Source organism: Gymnogyps californianus, chromosome 16 (genome assembly GCF_018139145.2).
Source record: "Gymnogyps californianus isolate 813 chromosome 16, ASM1813914v2, whole genome shotgun sequence".
NCBI classification, from domain to species: Eukaryota; Metazoa; Chordata; class Aves; order Accipitriformes; family Cathartidae; genus Gymnogyps; species Gymnogyps californianus.
In genome coordinates, this window is record NC_059486.1 from 13,940,325 (window position 1) to 13,962,952 (window position 22,628).

The window sequence follows — 22,628 nt, forward strand, 5'->3', positions numbered from 1 at the left end:
GGGTGAGGTGTGAGCCACCAGGCTGGAAGTAGAAGCTCTGTGTCGTGAGCTTTTCTCTGCGATTGCAGGCTGATCCCTCCAGCCATGTTTGCAGCCTGCCTGCTGCAGGTCTCCAGCTACTTCTGTAGCTGCCCTGCCTTCTTGCAGACTGCTTCTGGAAAATAATAAGCAATTTACTGTATTAAAGATAGTTTAAATCCATGAAATATTTCTAGCGCAATCACTATCTCATCAACGTTCTTCAGCGAGTTCTGGGCTGTCCTCTGCATCTTCTGGTGTTCGTAAGAGTCCCTTAAGCTTAGGGGTGTTTTTCTGAGGAAGCGTATTACCAAAGACATGCAGTTAGCTCCTTGTGATGGTTCTGTTTGAGTGACCACAGCCTCCCCAGGCCTCTTCTCAGTCTTAAGGCCGGAGGTGGTTATGCATTTTTGGTCGAGGCTTCCGCATGTGCCACCTCACGCCCTACGACATTGTCCTGGTGGGTGGAAGCGCCATGCTGGATCGTTTAAACCGCTGCGGGAGGAGTGGGGACAGGACGGGAGTAGTGTGACACCAGGGCCTTGTGGCAGCGATGCCTTCCGCTTTCTTGGTGAGGCTGGTGGTGACGCAAGGTGGCTGGCCGCCCTGCGGGGCTGTTTCGCGATCGGCAGTGGAGTAAGGGGAAGGGTAAAACATGGTGGGTGTCACTTACGGCCGAGAACCGTCTGGTTCTGGGTTTGTGGGAGAAGGCGGGATGGTCCTGGCCTTTCCTCTGAAGGAGCACTCCTCTTGGAACTGAAGGGCAGTGGGGCGAGGGAAAGTGGCCTCGGGAGCTGCCTTGAGGGCAAGCAGCCTCCAGGGTGATGGCGGGCTGCAGCTTTCACTGAGGGAAAACACCCTCAGGGGTGTTTCCCTGTGGCCTTCGGGGTGGGTAATGGCGGCCTGGGCCTCCCCCCCGAGGGGACATTGCCTCAGGGGCGGCTGAGGGCCGCGTCGAGGGACAGCGGCCTCGGGGTTGGCAATGGCGGGATGGGCCCTTCGCTGAGGGAAAGGGGCGGTGAGCCGCCGGCCCGGGCTCGCTGCCGCTGAGGGAGGCGGCCCGCGCGGTGAGGCGGGAGCGGGGAGGGCGCAGGCCGCGGGGGAGGGGCAGCGGCGGCGGGGCCGCTCCGGCTCCTTTAAGCGGGGCGGCGCGGCGCGGCGGGGGCCGGCCCGGGGCGGAGCGGGGCGGTGGCGGCGCAGAGCGGGCGGCGGGCTCGGCCGGCGGCTGGCGGCAGCGGGGCCATGGCCGCCGACGTGTTCATGCAGCCGGCGCGGCTCCTCGGGGCGGCGGGGCCGCTGTCCTCCCGCACGGAGCCCGACGAGGACTCGTCGGACACGGACGATGGGGGCGCCTCGCCGGGTGGAGGGCGGCGGTGCGGGCCGCGGCGGGGGCAGCCCCCGGGCCCCCAGATCATCCACTCGGGCCACTTCATGGTCTCGTCGCCGCACAGCGAGCACCCGCCCAAGAAAGGCTACGACTTCGACACGGTCAACGAGCAGACCTGCCAGACTTACCAGTTCGGGGCGGCCCGCGGTGGCGGCGGCGCCGGGGGGCGCCTCAGCATCGACGCCTCCCTCACGAAGCTCTTCGAGTGCATGTCCCTGGCCTACAGGTACCGGCCGCCGCCCTGGGCCGCGGGGCGGGGGCCGGGGGCGCAGGGTAGGGCGGGCTGGGGGCGGCGCGGAGGGGCCGAGCGGCTCCCGGAGTGAGTCACGGCCGCGGGGGAAGCCCCGGCTGGGTGTCGACGGAGGGGCGGGGGGGGGACGACACACGACGACCGGGCCGGGGACCCGAGGGCGCGGTGAGGGGCGGAGGGGGGAGAGCGAGGCCTGAGGTGATCAGCTGGGGCACCCCCAGGGGCGTGGGGACAGCCGAGCGTCGCCTTTCGGCGGTGATATCGCCCCCCCCCCTTCCTCCCGCCCACGCGTGGGTGTTCGTGTCGCTTTTGTTTTCAGTGAACTTTGGGATCCTTGCAGGCACTTTCCGTAGGCCTGAGACCACGGCGGCAAAGCGTCGCCCCAGCCCTCGCCGCGAATGGTTTCGGGTGAGCGGAGAGGTTGTCATTGCCTTTTCACCGAGGCTGGGAGGGGAGGAGAGGAGGTTGGGTTGAGTGTGTGAGGCGAAGTGGGATCTCATCCCCCGCGTGGGAGTGCGCGCTGCCTCTGCAGACTCTTCGTGGCGCTGGAAAATGCTCAGCATCTCATGGCCAGACTTGAAGTTAGTGGAAACATCTAGTGCTGAAGAGTCTCGGGAGAAATCCTTAAAGGCCGAAGTAAACGTTTGTGCCCCAGCCTATGTGAAAACCGGCCAATTTTTCTTTTTTTTTTTTTTTTCCCCCAGATTTTATTTTTATAACAAATTCAAGAAAGCAGCATCTGTCATTGTTTCCTTTGTTCCGGTGGTTGCAGCTGGTAGTAGCACTTCCTGGGTTTTATCTGCACCTTTTGCTCAGACTTCAGTTATGCTTTTCATCTATTTAATAAGGCATTATATTCACATTTATCCCCTTTGTCTGTCATCCAAAATGGAGGCAGAGCTATGGAATAGAAATGTTTTGAAAAGATGTATGCCTGCTCGAGTCTTTTGTTCCGTGTGATATAGCAGAAATTGGATCCAATCTGATATTCTCTCTTGAGCATATTTTGGAAGTTGATTAAAAGGAATGATGGAAAACTCCTCTAAGCATATCAATGGAAATACTTATTTTCATTTATAGGAACCATATTAGCTTGCTAAAAGAAATTTAACTTTGCCCACCCCAAATTCCTCTATTTAAGTATCGCTCAATGAAGAGGAAACAATAGAACTATCTGTTCTGTACTGCTAGCGAGAAAATGTAAGTAATCTTCGCGTTTTCATAATTTTTACCGAGCAAGTTATTAGTTACTGGCAAGAGAGTGAATCTTATATAAGGCGCATACAACAATGGACATAAATTCTTTGCATTTACAAAAGAAATAAAAATGTAAAACTTAACTAAAAATTAACCAGCCTGCCTTTATTGTACAAGCTGAGAGGAACATGCAAAGGAACCACAGGCATTACGAGGGACAGGACTAGACTTTTCATGTGTATCTTCTCATTGGCCTCTATCAGCCTTATTTTATGTTGTGCTTGCACTAGTGTATCCTTGGGATTTTGAAACTGAGGTTCACATCTAATGCAAAGGAATAGTTCTATGATACTAATTTGACAATACTGAATGCTGATGTAGATGTGTAAATTGAGCACCAAATCTATTTTAGGAGAAATAATTTTATCCTGCTTGTTGGTGGTAGTATGAGGCAAGGTGCAGAAAATATCTTCTTAGAGGCTACCAAAGAAAAGCACGTTCTTAATACTTCTGTACTTGGATACCTTAAGGTTTGCTTAGTTGCAGCCATAAAACATCCTGCCCAGATTGAACCTGCTTACTTGATGGCTTTGTGATAAATTTTTTAAATCTACCTAACAAACCAGTTGTAAACTTGGGTCTAAAAAGGATTAAAATAATTTTGGAAAGTCTAATTCGGGGTGATGAATGTGGGTATGAAATGAGGAGTCATCGCCGTTTAACAAGTGATTGATTAAGCATGTAGGTTGAACCTTTCTGCCTTAGAAGCAGTCTCTCCGTCCATATCCTCCTCAGGGAACATAAAACACTCGGATAAACAGCAACTGCCTTTTGCGCTGTGCTTCAAGTTTGATTTGAACTTGGTTGGCTTATGGGGATGTTTTCATTGCTGTTGCCTCAGCTGTATCTTTCCCATATTATCTATCTGATCTAGCACTGACAAAACATGCAGATTCTGTGTTTACATTTTTTGTACTGCCTTTGCTGGATAGGAATTCACTCTAGAAAAAAGCTGGGGGGTGTGGAAACCAACACCAAAAACTGTAAAACAAAAAGGTGAAGTGTGGTTTTTGCTTTGTGGCTGTTGCAGAACCAGCAACGAGGGGCATGAGCTAACTCATCATGTTTCTATAGCTGGGGTAATGCAGCTATGTTAAATCCAAAAACAAGGAAGTTGCTGTAACAGAACTGTGTGTGTAATATTTATTTACACTTGACACCCATTGCTAGTGTGTCAGTGTTTAAAGTTTTAAAAAGAAGCACTAAACTGTGTGGTGTCCATTAGCTTTACCAATGAGCTAGAAAGCAAAGTTTTTCTAGATTACCTAGGTCATTACCTGGAATGGTTTATGTTTGAAAGTGACCAAATTTATGCTGAATCACGTTCACGCTGGGATGCACAGTGTAGCCTGGGCTCTTTTAATTGTACTGTAAATGTTTGTTTTGTTTGTTTTTTTTTTTTTTAATATGGCTTTGTGCTGTTAACTGTCAAACTTTTTATGATAAAAAAAGCTATTTCTGAACATGAGGGAAGTGATTCCCTCATGCCTTTGAGCAGTACAAGCTAACCTGATTTTAATTTTCATCATAGCTGTTTCAGTCACATATCCAGTTGCGCAGGTTGAAAATCCTCGTTTCAGATGAGCCATTTCACAGGGGAAAATATGACCATAGCATACTCCCTTGTACAGTTAGGAGATTAAAACAATCTTCTGAATCAATAAGTTACTTATAAACATTAGGGTTTACAACAGGTATCACGCGGGCTGTACGTTATCTAAATGTCGCCTGGTTTTCTCATGAGATTGATTGTGGGAACTATACGACACTGATGAAGGTAAAAGAACCCTGGTGTTCCTTTTTTAGCCCCTTCATCTCAGCCCTTTAAAACAACGTGACCTTGCAGATCTTGATGTGTGTAGGTAGCTATAATTGACCTATGGCAGGCAGGACACTTTAAAGGGCAAAAAGATTTTAAAAAATAGGCTTTCCGAAATGAAAATTACCTTTGACGCTGCTCATTCCAATGAGAAACTATGCTAATGGTTATATGACCTACAATGGTTATTAAGCAGAATTAAGTCAAATAATACGTAATCTTGATATTTAATTTAGTAAAGTCCTTTAATAACTTTACAATTATCCAAATAATTACATTATCCAAAAGTAACTTCCCAAAACTGAATTGTATTCTGAAATGTTCTGACCACAGCATATCTTGAAGTTTTTTTCTGAGACTGGGACAGAAGAATTTTTTCTCTTCATTTTGGAGAGCTCTTGTCTTCAGCGGAAGAATAATGTTCAGCTCCTTGTAGAATGCAGGCTGAAGGCTTATGTGAAGTGAAAAATTATGCTTTACGGAAGGGCATGGTAAACCATTTATTGCCCTAACAGGCTGGAATATGGGGATGTTAGACTTCCCTGTGGAAAGCTCTGCTTTGGGAACAGTGACGTATAGTTTGTTGAAGGTTCAAAACCTGAAATACGCACTTGGAAATGCAGATCTGCATATTCTGAACCCTGCATGTGGAGCTCTGAAAAACATGTGGTAGGAATCAGTGGCATTGTGCTAGTTTATCTCTAGGGTTTTGATGCTGCCATGGTAGAGAGGTAAATCATGCTGGAACGACTCATGTAATCATTGCAGGGAGTTGGAAATACAATGTATTACTCCTGGGAAAAGTAGATTTAAGTAGATTCTTTAGTTATTTTCTGTAGGTGTAAAATGGGTAAGTGACAGTGCAGACTTCAGTTAGTACTCACCCAGTGTGTCTTATCCGTGCCCTGTAAAGAAAGAAGAGGTTGATGAGGCTCTGGGACCATGTAAGTCATTAATTTTCTTTATGAAGGCTCCCCTCTTGCGCAGTGTTGGGGAGAAGATCTCTGCAGTTGAGAGAATGGGCTAGTCAGTTGTGTGTGGTCATCTACATCATGTAAACAAATCACAAGCTTTATTTTAGGAATTATTAAAGATACTACTCAGACTCAGTGTGGGTGGTGTTCTTTTTAAACTTCTATTACATATTCTTATGTCAGTTGATGTCCATCTTACTTAGCGGTAGGGTATGATAGGATAGATGAAGATGACTTTGTGGGCTCATTTATTATTAAGTAGCCTCAGAGTTCTCTCACCTTCTAGTAAGAGCTTAAGGAACATGCCAGGTGTTGTACTTTAGGTAAGAGTGTTAACATTGGCATCAGATACTTGTCTAAAACTTTCTGGATCCTGCTTGTTAAAGTTGCACAGAACAGGAGAGTGGCGTCTGGGAACTGTTACAAAGGTTACCTTTCGAAAAGCTTGCCAGGTTGTTTCTAGATCTCATCTCTCCTCTTTAGCAATATGACCCCTTCGCTTCATGTACATGTAAGCCAAAAATATTCCCTTCATCAGTGGACTGACATTAGGGATCAGCTTGTTTCCAAAGCACCTTTGCCACATATTCTTTGTTAATGCAGCATGTGTTTTGGGTAGCTCTTAGCAATGGTGGTAGCAGGTTTGAGATGAAAAACTTCCAGAATTTAGTTGTATATTTTACATGCTGCTTGTAGAAACTACTCTGATAAAAACACCTATATTCATCCTATGAATTAAGTCTAACTTGAACGGAGTTGCTGTGTTATAAGTATTCATGGTTAAGGGTCACTTCAAAGCAAGGATGCTGTATTCAGAGTGCAATATGAATCAGGACATTGTTACTGAGCCTCTTACCTTGCTTATGTCAAATGCTTGATATAGTCACAAGCTTTTAAGCTCTATGTAAGACGCACTTTTAAATTCCACCTTGACAACCTTGAAACTGAGAAGGGTTTGCAGAAAGATTATTGAGCTGTTCTCGTTTCAAAGATGCATTTCTTTTGCCAAAGTAAACATTTAGTAGTGGTATTGTGAAAAAGTCTTGGTTAAAATTAAGATTTCGGTTTCTTCAGGGCTACGCGTGACTTATAGAAAGAAAAGACAAATTCTGTAGACAGAGATTTAGATACAGGGACAAATTTTTTTGTTCTGCTCCTGCCTATTTTGGTGGCTCTGCAGGTCACAAGCTTTTAATGGTTTCTGTGGACCTGGCTGTGTAGGGTGTTACTACAGAGGTGTGGCGCACAGTAGGCACATTTTTTCATAAAAAAAGCACATCATTGATATAATCTTTAGATTTACCATTTAATCTACACGTTTTGTTGTAGTTCTCTTGTCTTGTGTTTTCACACAGTAAACAGATGTTATTTTCTGGCTTAAATACAACGTGGATTTCATAATCGTAATTGTTGATGGGTTGCTGAAATAGGGAAGAGGGAGCTAGTTTGTCCTCACATTGCCAGTTCTCAATAACTTCTGCGTGGTCTGAAAAAACCTTGGCTGAACTGTGAGATTTGGAATTACTTTTAGTGAAGATTTTGTGGTGCATCATTATGATGTGCATTGAATGAAGCAGAGTTTGATGGCAACAGAAATTAACACATTGATTTCCAGTTCTCTCCCCCTTACCCGTTTTAATTTCTTTCTGTTGAGTTGCAAGACGAATTAAAGCCAAGAAACCTGAAATTCAGGTCTTAGCTTTACTCATGTTTTTCCACATGCTCCTTTAGTAGGTCACTGAATCATTCTTGTTTGTTACTCTCCCATGTGGGGAAAAAAAAATTCCATTCTTTTGGAAGGCAGAGTTGATACACAGTCACTTGAGCAGCTGCTTATCTGTCTGTGTATCCTTAAGCTATGATTAGTCTTAATCAAACAAAGGGGTATCTAGTGATGAAGCAAGCTGGAAAGTGGTGGGGAGGAATAAAGGGAGCTTTGTAGCCCTATTGAGCTGATGGCTGGACATTTCAGAGGTGTCAGAGAGGCATTTTAAATGTGCACAGAAATTGACAGGCTTGAAGTAGAGAGTGAACTCTTTAAGTTGTTATGTGTGAGTGGAATTTTGCCCCTAATAACAGTACTCGGAGATCTGTTGCAAAGAAGGAAGAGTTGAGAGGGCAAGGAGTGAGGCCGGAAGCTCCCTGAGGTTTGAAGTAAAATTAAGAGGATCTTTGAGGAATGCATTGAATTAATTGGAAGGGCCAAGATAAAGCCACATGGTGGGCTGGAAGGTGTTAATAGAGGAGGTCACGGGGATGGAAACAGGAAGGGGAAAAAAAGATACTGTGAAGTTCAAGTCAAACAAATGACCTTTCAGCTGACTGGGTGGATTTGAGCCTGGGTTACCAACTCGCTGAACGCATGTGAGTGAGGAAGTGTTCAGCAGCAGGGTTGGACGGAATGGCAGCAAGGGAAGTCTCTGAGGATAATAGGGGCATTGTGGAGAAGAAAAGAGATTGGAGTTGTACTTAGGGGAGATCTGATAAAAAGGATGAAGGTGAATGGATAATGATGAGTTGGGGAGAAAAGAGGATGCTGATGTAGTACTGTTCAGGGCAGGAGAAATAGGTAGGAAAGGGAAGATGATATGGAAAGTAAGGGTAGGTGATTGAAGGTGTGGCTGGAGTCAGAGAAGTCCAGCATTTCTTCCCTGTGCTTTGATCTGTCATGGGAGAGTTGGATAGGAAGCACTTCATGAGGGTGTGCCTGATAAAGGGAGAGAGTGAGCTAGATGGACCCAGATATGGAAGTCATGGATGATCGTGCAGGAAAACGGGGCAGGAGGGCTGGGGTTCCTGGTTTGGCTCTTCTAATGCTGCCTTGCTTCCTTTTGCTGTTAGAGAGAAAGGTTTGTCTTTTTAAAAGAAAAGAACAACAACAAAAAACCTTATCAGTTTAGAAACTTGGACCAGTTAGGATTTAATCTGGTATTTAATTTTTAATTAACAGACTTCAGGCTATATGCTTGCTACTTCCTTTCCTTTGTATGCAGAAATTAATTGCATTTACAGTTTTCCTCATCTGTCCTTTGATATTTTAACGTCACTGGCACAAGCAGTTTCTTTAAAGACAAAACTTCTAAGCTACTTCTGAGGAAAAAGACAAGCTTTCTAAACTCTTTGATGGCTATAGAAATATTTTACAGCTTTCATACAATTTTCCTTTCACTCTGGGAAGGAAACCTTTAACATGTCTATAAAACAATTATGAAGATGATTAGGAAAAGTACTTGTTTCAGTTGCCTCCAAAGAAAATAGAGTTGGTTCTTTGTGTTTCAGACAGTGATGGAAAAACCTGAATCTGATTGTTTTTAGTGCAAGCTAGAGTTACACTATTGTCACAGTTTCTGAAGCAGGAAGACTTGAAAAATGGGGTTAGGAAAAGCTAAGTTTTCCAGAAATTGCTTCTAATAGTTTTACTACTAGAATAGAAATTCTAAACATGGTCTTTTCAAAATGATTTTTTGTTTATTTGCTCAAATGGGAGTTGGAAGGTCATTTCTGATTGTTTGTTTTGAATGTAAAACACGCTGTCTTGGTGCCATTCATAATATAAGTAATATAGACATCTCTTTGTAAGTAAAGCAGTAATCGCCATCGGAAATGTTCTAGTGTGCGTTTGCCGCAGCTTATTTACTTTGTGACACAAGCACAAAGCTTTTTGCTAGCCCTTAATTTCTTGGCTTGTTGATCTTAGATAAATCAGTTAACTGCTTTTTCCTCCCTTTCTCCCTTCTAAAAATGACTAGAACAGTCTCAACACTTCAGAGACCCAGATGTGTGTACTGGTCTTTTTGAAAGGGGGAAGCAAAGGCGTGAAGTTTAGAAGTGAGCTAACATAGGAGTCTAAAAGGAAGCCATATCAAAGGTGACACTTCAGCTACAAACTTAAATAATAAAGGAAAGGAGATAAATGGAAGAAAGATTTAGGAGGGGAGGAGGAAGAAGATGTGCAGCTTACTGACACCTTTGTTAGAAGAGCTGCTGGCCATTGTAACTGATGCAAATTACAGGGTAATAAAACCAGGCTGGTATTTTAATGGTAATCATAATGCTTCTCGAGGGCAGCGTTCTGCTGACTGCCTTTGGCATTCACTGAACTGCCTGTGGAAAGCACCTGCTCCCTGCGGTGACTGGTAGTTGTGGTTCTGCGAGGCATCATTGCTCTCCTGATGCAGTTGCCAAGGAAGCTTGAATATCTGGAGCATCAGCTCTGGATTCCCGAGTCTGTTGCTGATGGTGGCCTTCTGGAGAATCTAGAAAACCCTCCTGCTTTTAGAACAATGGGAGCGGTATTATTCATAGAGGAATTTGGATTTTTCACTTGTGGAGAGTTGTTTTGTTGGGCTTGGAAGTATAAATGGTGTCAGCTTCCCTGAGCTGTCAAACGCTTAATTGCTATGTGAGGCATGATCCCTTTCTGCAAGAGAAATTTGTTCAGAAGGCAAACATGCCACTCCCGTTTGCTGAAGGACCCTGCCTGTTAGGGAACTGTCTTCACTCTGCAAGCACAAATGATGAGGGCTGCTTGTCTGCTTTCCTCCCTTGGCTTGATCTGCTGCAGTTGCTGGACTCTGCCTCACTGTGTTAAATGTAATGTTGGATTGAGCAGATCTTTGTCTGCTCAAACTCCTGTGGGGATAGTGTTTATCTTACTGTCATTCTCATACATGTGACGATCTCTTATAGGTCTCTTACAGGCTTAATGCCTCTGAGGTGCGAGTGTTAAAGGAGAACCTAAATGATACCTTGGCCGTTCTGTTGCGGTGTGAACAGTTGGCTGCAGGGTAATCGCCATTCCCTCTCTGTTGATTTCACTTTGTGCCTTAAGGTATTCACACTCTGGGTGCTACTTAAGAGCAAGCTCAGCAACACCTACCTTTGTGAAACACTAGTATTTTTAAAGTTGGGCTATCCAGCTGTGCTGTCAGATGGATAATAGAAAATGGGATTGGAGAGGACCGTAGGAAGCCATCTAGGCGCAAGGCACAATGAAATGATTCCTTCCTTTGGTCAGTTATCTGTACCATGGCCACTTGGAAGGTACGTTAGAGGTACAAAGCCTGGGGTGTTACGAGTGGTTCTGAGAGCTGCTTTGTCTCCTTGGAGACTGTAAAACAAAAGATGACAGGCCAGATGGGAAGGGCCTGCAGACCACCACTTGGATTATCATATAGCAGGGTATTAGTGAAAGAATCTGATTCTCTTTAATTAGTGATATGTAAGTGTCTTTTGGCCAGAGCACTGCTGACCTACAGATAACCCTTTTGACATGATATGTTTTGTGATGTACCATGATGCTAGGAAAAGGGTTCATTTGTTTAAGTAGCGAACCATGCTACTTAATGAACGGAACACTTTTTCTGAAAAGCACAGAAAGATTTTGATGACTTGTTAAATTTTGATGACTTGTTAGACAGCTTTTTGATCCTTGGTTTTGTGTTCGCAGCAGATTATCTACAACAGTAATGCACAGTTAGAGACTTTCTCATCTCTACCTCTAGTTTAGCTGACGGCGTAGTGCAAGGAAGCAGTGGATGCAGTCCTTTTTGCTGTATTTAATGCCTTTTCTTACTTGAATTTTTTATATGTGGGAATGTCTTGCTACATAGAGAAATACTTTTTTTTAATATAGTGGGAGATTTCTGGATTTCCAGAGGTATCTTTATTGCTCATTTATACCACACCAGAGCAAGCAGAAGGTATCTTAATGGGTAGAGTACATATGTGTTGTTTGTGCTTCTCTTTAATTGCAGATTAACAATATTTCCCTATGCATTCTCTCAGTGATTTGGGAAACAAAGGACAGAATTTTGGGGGGACAGTTCAGAGCAGAAATAGAAGAGCTGAGGCTGCTTTCAGCTGAAGGAGCAAAGGAAGAAAGCTCGAGAGATCTGCCCCCTTTAGTCCATGAAGAGCTGTCCTTATACAAGTACAGGGATCTGATGCTTGCTACAGCTTTGTTTCTGTATGAGCATGAAAAGACTTCCATCTCAGTTGGGAGATGGAAGGGTGGTCTTGTCTTTGCTGGTGTTAGGTGGGGTTTACTTGTACTAGGGTTGCTTGGTGGGGTTTACTTGTACTAGGGTTGGCTTGTGAATAAGAACAAGAATTGAAGAGTTGAGCCTTAAGGGTGACCGAGGGGGTAAGGAGAAGATCCAAATAGCCTTGCTCTTGTGTAATAGGTTCGCCCTTCTTGACAAAGAAGATTGCTGTTAGTAGTTTTGGAAGTGAGACAGCAGCTGCCTTGTTTATACTTGGGTCTTGCAAATCTGGGAGGAAGGTGGCAGCTTGCAAGTCTGCCCTGGTCCGAACCCTCTGTGTGGTATACGTGTGGTCCTCTGCACTGCTTGCCTCCTAGGGCATATCTACCCTTGTATTCTTCTAAAAGAGTCCTGCTTATGTGGACACCTCAGAGGTAACTGTCGAGAGCTTGTGTGAACACCAGAGCCTTACTGCCATTAGAATAGCTGTGGTAAATACAGGAACTTGGTCCTGGGGCTGTGTCCTGCCAGGCTGGGTGCAAGAGGTGTACAAGACTATTCTGTCCTGAAGAGTTTGTGTTGCATGTTTTAGTACTGCTTGGAACAGATCCTCAGAAGCATACATAAACAGGATGAGGCCTTTTCTTTTCACTGATCCTTCCAACAGTGAAGCCTGTTAGTCCTCATATATCAGCAGTTGTTTTTTTTTTTTTAAGTGATATGTCTGTGTAACAAGATCCAAGCAAACATTGCAGAGGCACGAAGGACGCTTTTGCTGCTGGAATCTGTCAAGTTCATTGTTTTCAGAACTCTCTAGCATGGGATGTTTACTTGAAATCCTGGTCTCCGTTTCCCTGTGCCACTTTGTTTACTCTCCCTTCCCTCAAGGTCCCATAGTAACGGGTGCTCTGCCTGCAGCAGTTCAAGGACACGTCAACTGAAGTGACCTTGGCCAGCATGGCTATGAGACCTCTAGCAGGGCTGCAGCGAATGCAGTGACTTCTCTGTCCAACAGCCAGACCACTTCCCCCACTAGCCACCCACATGAGGTAGTTGTCCAAAACGTTCTTCTTGTCCGCATCGCCCTCTCGGTGCCAGGGGCTTTGTCACCTTGGCAGCCAAATTCTAGTGTAGGGCAAGGGTTAGACTCAGACCATCAAACCAGGAGTGATGATACAGAGCCCAGGCCTGTGTGATGGTGGTGGTGTGTCTTTGGAGAAGCTGGAATGAAGTGACACTGGGGTTTCACAATAGACATAAAAATAACTTAGGCCCACTGCATTTAGTTGCCATCTAGCAACTGTACATTCGTGTGAATGTGCATGTGAGCCATCACAGGCTATTCTGCTAAATTGTTCTTGCTGCGTCTTGCATCCAGATTTTAGGCTGCTGTTAAATCTATTCACTGTTTGTCTTCACTATTGACACCATTCCCAAAGGGACAGGGACCAAATGGAGCATGAATTGTGGAAGAGCTTCTCAGTTCTTTGTGATTCTTTGAAGTCCAGGACTGCTCTTCATTATCTTCTTATTATGCAGACTTTTGCTTTTGGTGCTGTGGTATGACACTTGACGTAGCCTATGTTAGTTATTGAAAACTATTGCTTTGCAGTGTCAGAGGCAGAAGTGATCAACAAGGTAAAAAAGGAAAGGCATGCACATAAAAAGGAAAATTAAAAAAAAAAAAAAGTTAAGAAGGAAATACCTGGGCTGTGGACCTGGCAGCTGTTAGAGAAGAAGTGCCAAACAGGAAGAGGCCAGTGGAAGATCTTGTTGCATTCCTGATCTGCCAATCAGTGGATATGGATATTATCTGCGGCCACATTTCCCAGAGCAAAGAATGATATGGTTTGTTATTTTCTAGGATGGTTGGTCTTTGCTCATTCTGATGAATTTCTGAATGTTTGTATAGAAGCTGTAGCCCTGTGAGTAAGCCTACTCATGGCAAGTCAAGCTCTGCTAATACTTACAGTGACAACTGTCTGCATCATGAGAACTCGCTGTATTTGAGTGAGAGGCAACCCAACAAAGTCCTGGTTCTGCTAAGCTACGTTGTGGATTCAGGCATGGGCTCTGAAATTTGGTTGTCTGTTGGCAGCACATAAAGGTCTGGATGTTACATGTCATGCTTCTCATGTTAGCTCATTCTGTACAGTGTCCAAAGAAGGTATAAATGTTTCCCTGTATACATTCAGACTCTTGCATGTTAGTATCTGCACAGATGCTTCAGCTTAGTCCAGCTTTCTGTTTGCTTGGTAAACATATGTCCCTGACAGGCTGGAGGTTGAGAGAACTTGAACAGAAAATATGGTGGTGGCGTGCCAGATGTGGGAAAGCAGGAAGCAGTGAAAGGGAACGATCTGCTTGCTTTTTCTCTTTATAACACAGCTTTTGAGAAAGAAAATTGAGAGGAGGGGCTGTAGTGGGGGGAACAGGTTAGTGACCTGGGAACACACACAAAAATGACTTTTCTGGGTTTGAGGATACGGAACTTTTAGAAAGGAAGGACTAAGTCAAAGGATTTGGATATGGTTGCGGAATACTTAGGTCTGCTACAGAGCCAGAGAAGTTCTTTGCATGTTGTCAGCTTATTTCAAATGAACCTCATGTTGGAATGGGAGAACTGACTTCATCAAAGATCCAAATATCCTCAAGGAGGAAACTGCACTTATTTCAGGTAATTAGCAACCATGTTTGACACCTAAAACCTGTTGAAAATAGAAAGCAGAGATCTCGAAATAGCTGAGAGCCTGAAGCAATCTATCCAAAAGCTGGGGCATCCGAGTCGTTGCAGTAGTCACCATAGTGGCTGTTCTCTATTAAAAATATCTTTATCCCTCCCATTCCAGAGCAGAGACCTGCCAAATCAACACACGTATTCAACTCAGCTGGGTATGGGGGGGGGGAAAAGGTTTCTATAAACACAGCAAAAGGAGAAACAATGTAGTTCTTCCAATTCACTTTTAGGGAGTAAGTTAATAGGATAGTTAGTATCATTTTCCTTTACAGTTGAGAGGGGCTGTAGGGGGCTGGTTGTTGGGGGCTGGAGGGAGCGTCATACAAACGTGCTCGTCCTGTTCTCACTCTTCCCCAAGCACCGACTTGTGTCCATTGCTGGAGAGAGAGTACTGGGAAAGCTGGACCTTTGGCCCAACCTGTATGGGTGTTCTTACAGCTCTTGCTAAAGCAGGCGAGATCTGGTGCCAAGTACTAGAGTGAGCTAGACAGCGTTTTAGTATCAGCTGTGAAAAAATTCCAGGCAGCACTTTCACTGTTTGCTAACCTTTTTTCATCTAAGAAAGAGATTTGTCTTTTGCCTTACAAAAATTACAGCTTTAAAGTGCTCTCATTTTATAGCTCTCGCTTGGTACAGAAACATATGTTTTCGTCAGGGCAGCACGGGATAGTATATGTCAGTGGCATTTGGGTCTGGAAGCTTCAGATAAGCTCAGTTTGTGTTGCTGCATGGCTGCTTTCTGTGATACCACCCTAGTTCTGTGCTGCTGCCTTCCCTAACCAGCTGCCTGAAGGTACTGGATATTCTGCTGTATTGTGCAAGCAAACAGCCAATATGTTTGTGACTTGAATGACTCTCTGATCTGAGTCATTCCTCCTGTGATGGAGGGGTAATCTGTAATCAAACTGCATGGGAACAAGAGGCATTCCTATGGTCTGGTCTGTCTCTCTTGCTGTGTGAAATAGTTAACCCTTCATAGGAACCATGTGATTAGATTTTGCTCATTTACTTTATCAAATCAGCAAATGTTATTGAAGAGCACAGCTCAGCTTAAGAGACTCTGTAAGTAGATGCACAGAAATCTGCAATAAAAGCCAATTCATTACTGTTTCTAATAAAGTTTTGGTCTGTGAAGGCTGTTGTTTAGGAGCCCAGCATGGATCCCATCTGTTTTCAGTATCCAGTCATAAAAGTGGAACACTCAAATCTCCAGTAAAAATCTTAGCAGAGCTTAAGGAGCCTAAAATTTTTATTAGCAGTTTTTATTAGCACATTAGTAGGCTTGGGGTCTGACCTCTGCATGTGGTGATTATAGGCTGTGTGGATATAGCAGGCTTCTTAAAATGGGGAGACAGATCATAGGAAGTTTAGAGAGATTGCTTCTCTCTATAGCAATAAACATGTAAGAAATGTTACTTACCTTTCATTTGAGCATTCTAAGGGACTCTACAAAGTAAAGGTTGAGGCTGGTTTATTGTGATTTCAGCACATGGGAAAAACATGGTTCAAAGAAGAGACTTGTGTGAGGGTCATTTAGTGATTTTTTGTTGTTGTTGTTGTTTTGTTTGTAGTAAGATGCAGGAAAGTGCTGATATTGTCGTATGTTTTACTCAGGAAGTCACCACTTGCTTTGGGACATAAACCATCTTGGTCCATTTGAAAATGTGTTCTTGGTAAGGAAAGGGGATAAGTCGGTCCAGCTGTGTCTTTTAACTAGTGCACAGGTGAATGGCGTGAGAATTTCTGAAGTGTTTTGCTGGTAGATATTTAGGCATGGTGGTTGCTGTGAGCAAAGGAATGACTTTATAAGGTTATATTGCAATAAAACCAAGGTCTTTCTCTGACACGCACGCATATAGTGAGGTTAAATATTGCTTTATAAAGTTAACTGCTATGAAACATTGGTCAATGCCCTGTGCTGTGGTGAGCATAATGACCATAACCACCATCATTATAAAGTAACAAACTCTACTCTTCAGCATGACTGGAGCCACTTTCCTAAGGACAGGGCTGGTCTTCTCTCCATCTGTGTGTGGGAATCGGGCACCTCCCTTGGCCTGTCCCATCCTAAATGGGCAACGAGAGCCATCTGGGAAAAGTGTGGTGAGGATTGTGTGTCACGAGCATTAGTATGCTCACCGTCATGTCCCAGTTAATTAACGAAGGGTCACTTGCATAGCCTTTCCTGCCGTGCTGCAGACAAGTTTCCACAGCTCCTGTTTGAGCTGGTGACCCAGAGGTGAAGGTCTCTTTTTCCACTATTAATTCTCTGAATGTTCAGCCTTCCTAGGAGGCTGTGGTCTTTGACTGGTGAAACCCAGGGAATTTCACTGCTGTGCTTTGAGATGTGGCTGCTGCTGTAGCAGGGGCAGGAGGAACTGCCGCTTCACAGGTCTATGTGATGTTCACCTCTAATTGAAGGGCTGGTTTTGGTGAAGGCATTGTCAAAGCATTTGTTTGCACGTAGATCCAACAAAGCGCTAAGTAGAGACTTTTCCTTTGAGGTGTGCATGGCCTTTTAGAGGTGCTTTTATTTTTTTTTTTTTTTTAAACTCCTTTTTTTCCTCCTTCCAGTCTGTTTTATGTTAACTCTGGAAGGGGTTTTGTCCCTACATTATCTTTCTATGGGATTTTTTTTGATCTTTCAGTAGCCTTAATAGTAACACAACAGTGCCTTTTAGCCTACTTCTGTCTACTTCTGTCTTTTGTGTAGTTTCTGATTCAGCTTTTATGTAAACTTTGAATAAACTGTATGTGCTGTTGCAGTGTTGAGTTTAATAACTGAATTTGGTAATAACTCTGGTGTTCTTCATGCTGCAGGGAGTTGGTTGCAGACAGCTGGTATGAAAGCTTTGTTTCACAAGGGGAGAGGTGGGGGAGTGTCTCTTCTTTTTAAAACACTTAAGTCGCTTTCAGAATAAGATCCCCGAAGTCTTGCAGTGTATTTATAGGCTTGTAATGTTGTGCAGAGAATGTTACACTACCCTCTGTGGCAGAAGTGCCGGTTTCGGGTTTCTCTGCCTGTTGAGCGTGGTAAACAGCTCTGGGTTCCTGTGGGTATGTGTGCTGCTCGGAGAGCTGTGCTGATCTGCCACGCTGATATGGTTTGTTTGGGTTTTTCAGAAGCTCTCCATGTGAAAAGTCTTTGAACCATAATTTAGGTGCTTAAAACAAGGTCCCAGATCATCACATCTTGATCAGTTTATTAATCTAGGCTAAGGCCTTAACATTCAAAAGGATCCTGACATGTTCATAGCTCTCTGTAAAAGAAGGCCCTTGCCAACAGCCATCCTTTTAAATGAGAAGGAAGGTCCACTGGACAACCGTATCAGTTCCTGATCATCTGTATTGGAAAGCAGCTCTTTGTAGTGAATATTCTGATTCTGAGAAGGTTGATGAAAAAGCAGTAGCAGAAATCAACTTTTAGGAAGAAGTGGAAAATTTCAAGAGACTCTGAAATGAGCAAGTAGGATCACTTCCCTTTATATTGAAGCTGCTCTAAAAATGACACGTCTTAGTTTTCGTCATGCATGAGAGCGCACAGGAAACACTTCAAAACCAAGGAAAACCAAATGTATTGATCTGATGTGAATTTGTTGGTATGTTTGTCAATACACGTTGATCATCATCATCATAACAGTTGATAGCAGTTGATAGATCTCCTAGCAGAGATTTTGTAAGAAAAGATCACAGTAGAACTGATCGTGATATCCTTGTTACGCCACCTCCAACATTGCTAGATATATAATGTTTCCTTTGCATCACCAAAATCTTCTAAACCTTGTTTGAGCAGCAGGGAGGTGAGAGGAAGAGAAGGAAGTGATGGAGAGGAGAAGGGGGATGTTGAGTGCAGTGGCTGTTTTCTAAAAGGGAAGCATGCAGAGGGGAGGGAGCTGAAAAGAAAGCTGTTGGTAAAGATGATGCAGCAAAGAAAATCTGATAACTCTCACAGCCCGCACTGCTGCTGATCACAGTGTTAGTTACTGGTGCACCATTGCGTATTACAAAGTCACAAGGTATGTTAAAGCTGATGTTTGTCTTCTGCTCCTTTCAGGCGAAGAATAGAGCATGCGTTCCCTAAATGAAAGTTCTCAAGCTGGTTGTGTTAAACGCAATTTGACAACTTTGTGAATAATGCTGGATACTCATTCTCTGGTCGTTCTAGCCCAGGGCACAACACTGACTGAGCTACACGAACGTTGCAGTCCTAGCACCAGAGAGAAGGGGAACTGGAGAGGGGGTTGGATTTGAAATTTTACATCTCTACTAGATTGACTTCAATACTTGGCCTGCAGCTTGCAGGCTGAGAACAGCTGTCTGGCACTCTGTGAGTGGGCTTCATGCTTACTGCTTTAAATGCAGAGATAACATGATCGTTTTGTTACAAGGGTGAGTCCTTTAAAACATGAGGCATTAAGCTACACAGCAGAAAACGTTAAAAAGAATTGACTTCCCGCCCTCTTACCCAGCAGTTACTGTAGGCAACACTGGTAGCACCTCCTGTTCTTAAAGTTGCCCATTAATCCCTAATGTGTAACTGTAGTTCTGGTTAACCGTTTGATGTGAACTTTCCCGTGTCTGAGCCTATGGCTTTTGGATGAAATTTGTTCAAAGTGGTTCAGTCTGTTCCACTAATAAAGCTGAAACAAAACGTATTGCCCATATTTAAAAAAAAAGGGGGGGGACGGGACAAAGAAGTTCCAATCATTTTTCAAAGATTTTATTACTGTAAAGATGAGAGCAGGGCCTGGAAATTTGGTGAGGGGGTGGCCCGAATTCGAGTGGAGTGCTTTGTCCTGCAAAACAGTTTTTAAACTTGGTGAGATCATAATTTTCTAAGAAACTGGAGGTAGCAGCTAGTCAAAGCAGTGACTGTAGAGGCGGTGAGAGTGTCGACTGGAGGTCCATCTGGCATGGTGAGAGATCAGGAACGGCAACTGGATGCAGTTTTGCAAGCAAAAGCAGGAATGGCATCTCACACGCCAGATCAGAGAAGTGGATAATGAAATGTTAATAAGTCTATGCCTCAGTTTCCCACTTGCAAAATGAGGGTGAAAGCACCGTAGAAAAGCTTATGAGGAATTTGTTAATCCTAAGTAATAATCTATAAATCAAGGTATGAACACTGAAAAGCAAACAGCATGAGAGGCCACCAATGAAAGTGCTAAGTATTCAGGATGTTCTGCTTACCATCTATTCTGTACATGGAGGCTTAGGATGTGGACAGATTGCTTGTGATCCTATAATAAAAGCTTTTCAGCGTAAGAAACGTGCCAAGATACCTACATATAAATTCAGATGCTTCCTGCCTTTTGTAGTGATTGTGTATGCTACCATAATTTTCCTTTTATGTAGGATTAAATGATAATATTAAACATGCATTGGTGGTCAGTTCCAACTGAGATTTGAACTCCGCTGTATAGAGTTCGTGTTAAATCTGTACAGTGTAGGTTCAAGTGCACGCTTGAACCACTGGTTCTTACCTCAAAGGAACTTTTTTTTAAATGAATACTTAGAAATTGTGATAATCTTCATTTTGTATACTCTCCACATCTACATCTAATCTGCCAGGAAAATCAATGACAGATTGTGTCTCTTAACGTTTTACACCAGAATAGAAACTTTGGGTTGCAGTGTTTATTTAAACAAAAATCAGAACAATTTCCTGTGCAGTTTATTTTTTAAATAATAAGCCTGTATTACTGCAAAAGTTTTGTAACTCTCTTAACTGTAAGATTTTTTTTTTAACTGCTGACGATGTTTACAATGATGTTTTCTTCTAAAGGAAGGTTTGAGGAGATTTGGTGTTTTTACCCGTGCTGATATCTGACTAACAGATGTGTTCCTAGAAGACCCCAGAAATAGTTTAGAAAATTTGAATATCGTAATGTTTATTTGTAAACTTTTGCCACAGAGATAAAAATGGATTTTTATGTTGTCTTGAATTCTCTAGCCAAGTGGGAGAAAAATTAAGACTTCTTTTTTCTTTTTCATTGACCAAACACAAGCTGAGAAACAGCAATGCCAAATAAAATGATAATGCAGGTGCAGGTCAGCTTAATTCTTACAGTGTTACCTTTATACCATTTTCATACTGAGCATTTTAAAATATTTCATAAATGACTCTCTCATGCTGGGGAATATGTAAATTGAAATATGTAAATCTAATCCTTGCTAAAACTTACTTTTGCTAGTAGTATTTCAAGTATGGGGCATGTGGCTGGGATATGATCGGCTGGCATTCTGTCCTCGCATTGCCACTGACATACTTTGTGGCCATGGGCAGCTGCTCTCCGTCTTGGCATTTCAGATTTGGGCAAATGAAAGTAGTGGTACTTGCCTCTGACCTTGGATCTCAAAGCATTGCATAAATTCTGTATGTCAGTGTCTTTTTTCATGCTGGTATCTGGTAGGTCGTTGAAGAAGGTTTTGATTTTTAACAGTTGAAGTATGTGACATTTTGTAAAGTTTTAAAGTTTATAAAGTTATAAAGTACGTGACTTTTGTAGATGGGCACACTTAAGTACAGCAGGGATGAAGAAGAGGTTTTGATCAAGAGTTAGCAGTGATAGATGGTGATGGTGAGGCCCGTTTCTCAGCCTTTTGACTGAAATATTATTGACGTTGCTTACAAAGCTTTTTCTGCTTTCTTGCTGTTTCAGCTCTGTGGTAAAGTGAGTCAATGTTGGACAAATGTTGGAAAAGCAGGAACATTTTTAGAAATATCCTTTGATTTCTGACTGGAAATGAGAAACTGTCTAAATATTCTGAGTCTTTAAATAGACACTGGCTGAAGGACACTATAGCCTCCAAGTGTCCTTGATATTTGTACTGCTTTTTCTGTTCCCCTTTGCCCTGTGCTGTTTCAGCGCCCTTTTCACCCTTTCATGACTTGCATGAAACCTGCTTCTGTTGAAAGCATTTCTCCAATGGTCCTTCCCAGCTGTCTGCAAGCCTTTCTCTTCATATAGCAGCTCTTGGCCGTATTATATTTGGCTAAAACTGCAGCGTGAAACTCCTTTCCTTGAGTGACGTAATGGTGGTATAAAAAGCTGTCAGTGTAGATGCGATAATACTCTCAAAACGTGAGTTTTCCAGCTTTTGCTTTTCTCTGAGGAGGCTGCAGTACGCTGCCTTGGCAAAGCACAGGTCTGCTGGTATAAGCCAGGGTAGCGCTCAGCATGCCACAACACTTACCTGGTCCATTCGTGAGTCACCAGTGTAGACACGGTCTTTATCAGAGCAAGAGCCCAGACCCTGTGAACCTTCATTTATGCAAATTAAGTTAAATTTCCAACCTTCGCTTAAAATAATGTTCAATTTGTAAAATAAATAAATGAAGGTTTATAGTGCATTCATTGGGGCAGGAAGGTTTGCTTCTGGTGTATGACTGATCTTTTACTTTCCTGTTCCTTTTCAGGAGGTGCATACCTCAGCCTTCCTGGTGAAATCAGTCTAGATAACATGTTCCTTGGCAGGTGTTGCAATTCCAATTTGCCAGTGTATAACTTTCATTTTTGTTTTTTTATTTTTCTAATGCTTCTTAATATGTAATGCTCATGAGAGAGGAAAAAAGTTTGTCCATTCTAGTATGTCTGTCTTCAAGATGGAAGTATTATTTTTAAAAGGAGATGAATCAAACAGTGGGGAGGATTTGGTTCTTTTAAAATGTTTGATGCAGCTTCAGCACAAAGCTCCCTACTATCGTTTGTGGAGTGTGGGCAACGTAACATCCCCCCACAAACCTGGAGTCCGCTACTGCAGAAGGATTTCAGGTAAGGAGGATGAACTAGGTAACCAAGAAAATGAGCTGCCCTAATGCTTGCTTTTAAAGTGAGCTCTGTCTGGGATTAGTATCCTAGGGCTGCAGCTGGGATTGACTTTGTAGGTACGAATAGTAAGATGCTAAAGCGTGGCCTCCTCGCAAGTCCTACACACATTCACTCAGTGTAGAAATGTTTTTGTTTCACTTGCCTGCCTCTTTGCTCCAGCACACAATGCATATAATCTGATTCTCTGAATGAACCTTTGTTGGAGGAAATACTGTTAGTTTTGGCTCTTGGAGAGCTGAGCTGACAGGCCCAACTCCCCAACAAAACAGATTGGAGATTAAGAAACAAACTAAAACCACGCCTTCAGAAAAAAAAAAAAAAAAAGCTGGGGAGAAGCCAAAAAGTTCCTTTTCTGTGTTGCTGAAAAAGC

At 43.4% G+C, this 22,628-nt stretch overlaps 1 protein-coding gene across 1 annotated transcript in view; it reads left to right on the forward strand.

The window, feature by feature from the left end:
* The first annotated feature begins 1,260 nt into the window (after positions 1–1,260).
* MLXIP (MLX interacting protein) overlaps positions 1,261–22,628 on the forward strand; it is a 50,547-nt gene continuing 29,179 nt past the window's right edge. Inside the window, exon 1 of the mRNA XM_050906945.1 lies at positions 1,261–1,631. Coding sequence (XP_050762902.1) covers positions 1,261–1,631 — 371 coding nt within the window. The remainder of the gene's footprint in view (positions 1,632–22,628) is intronic.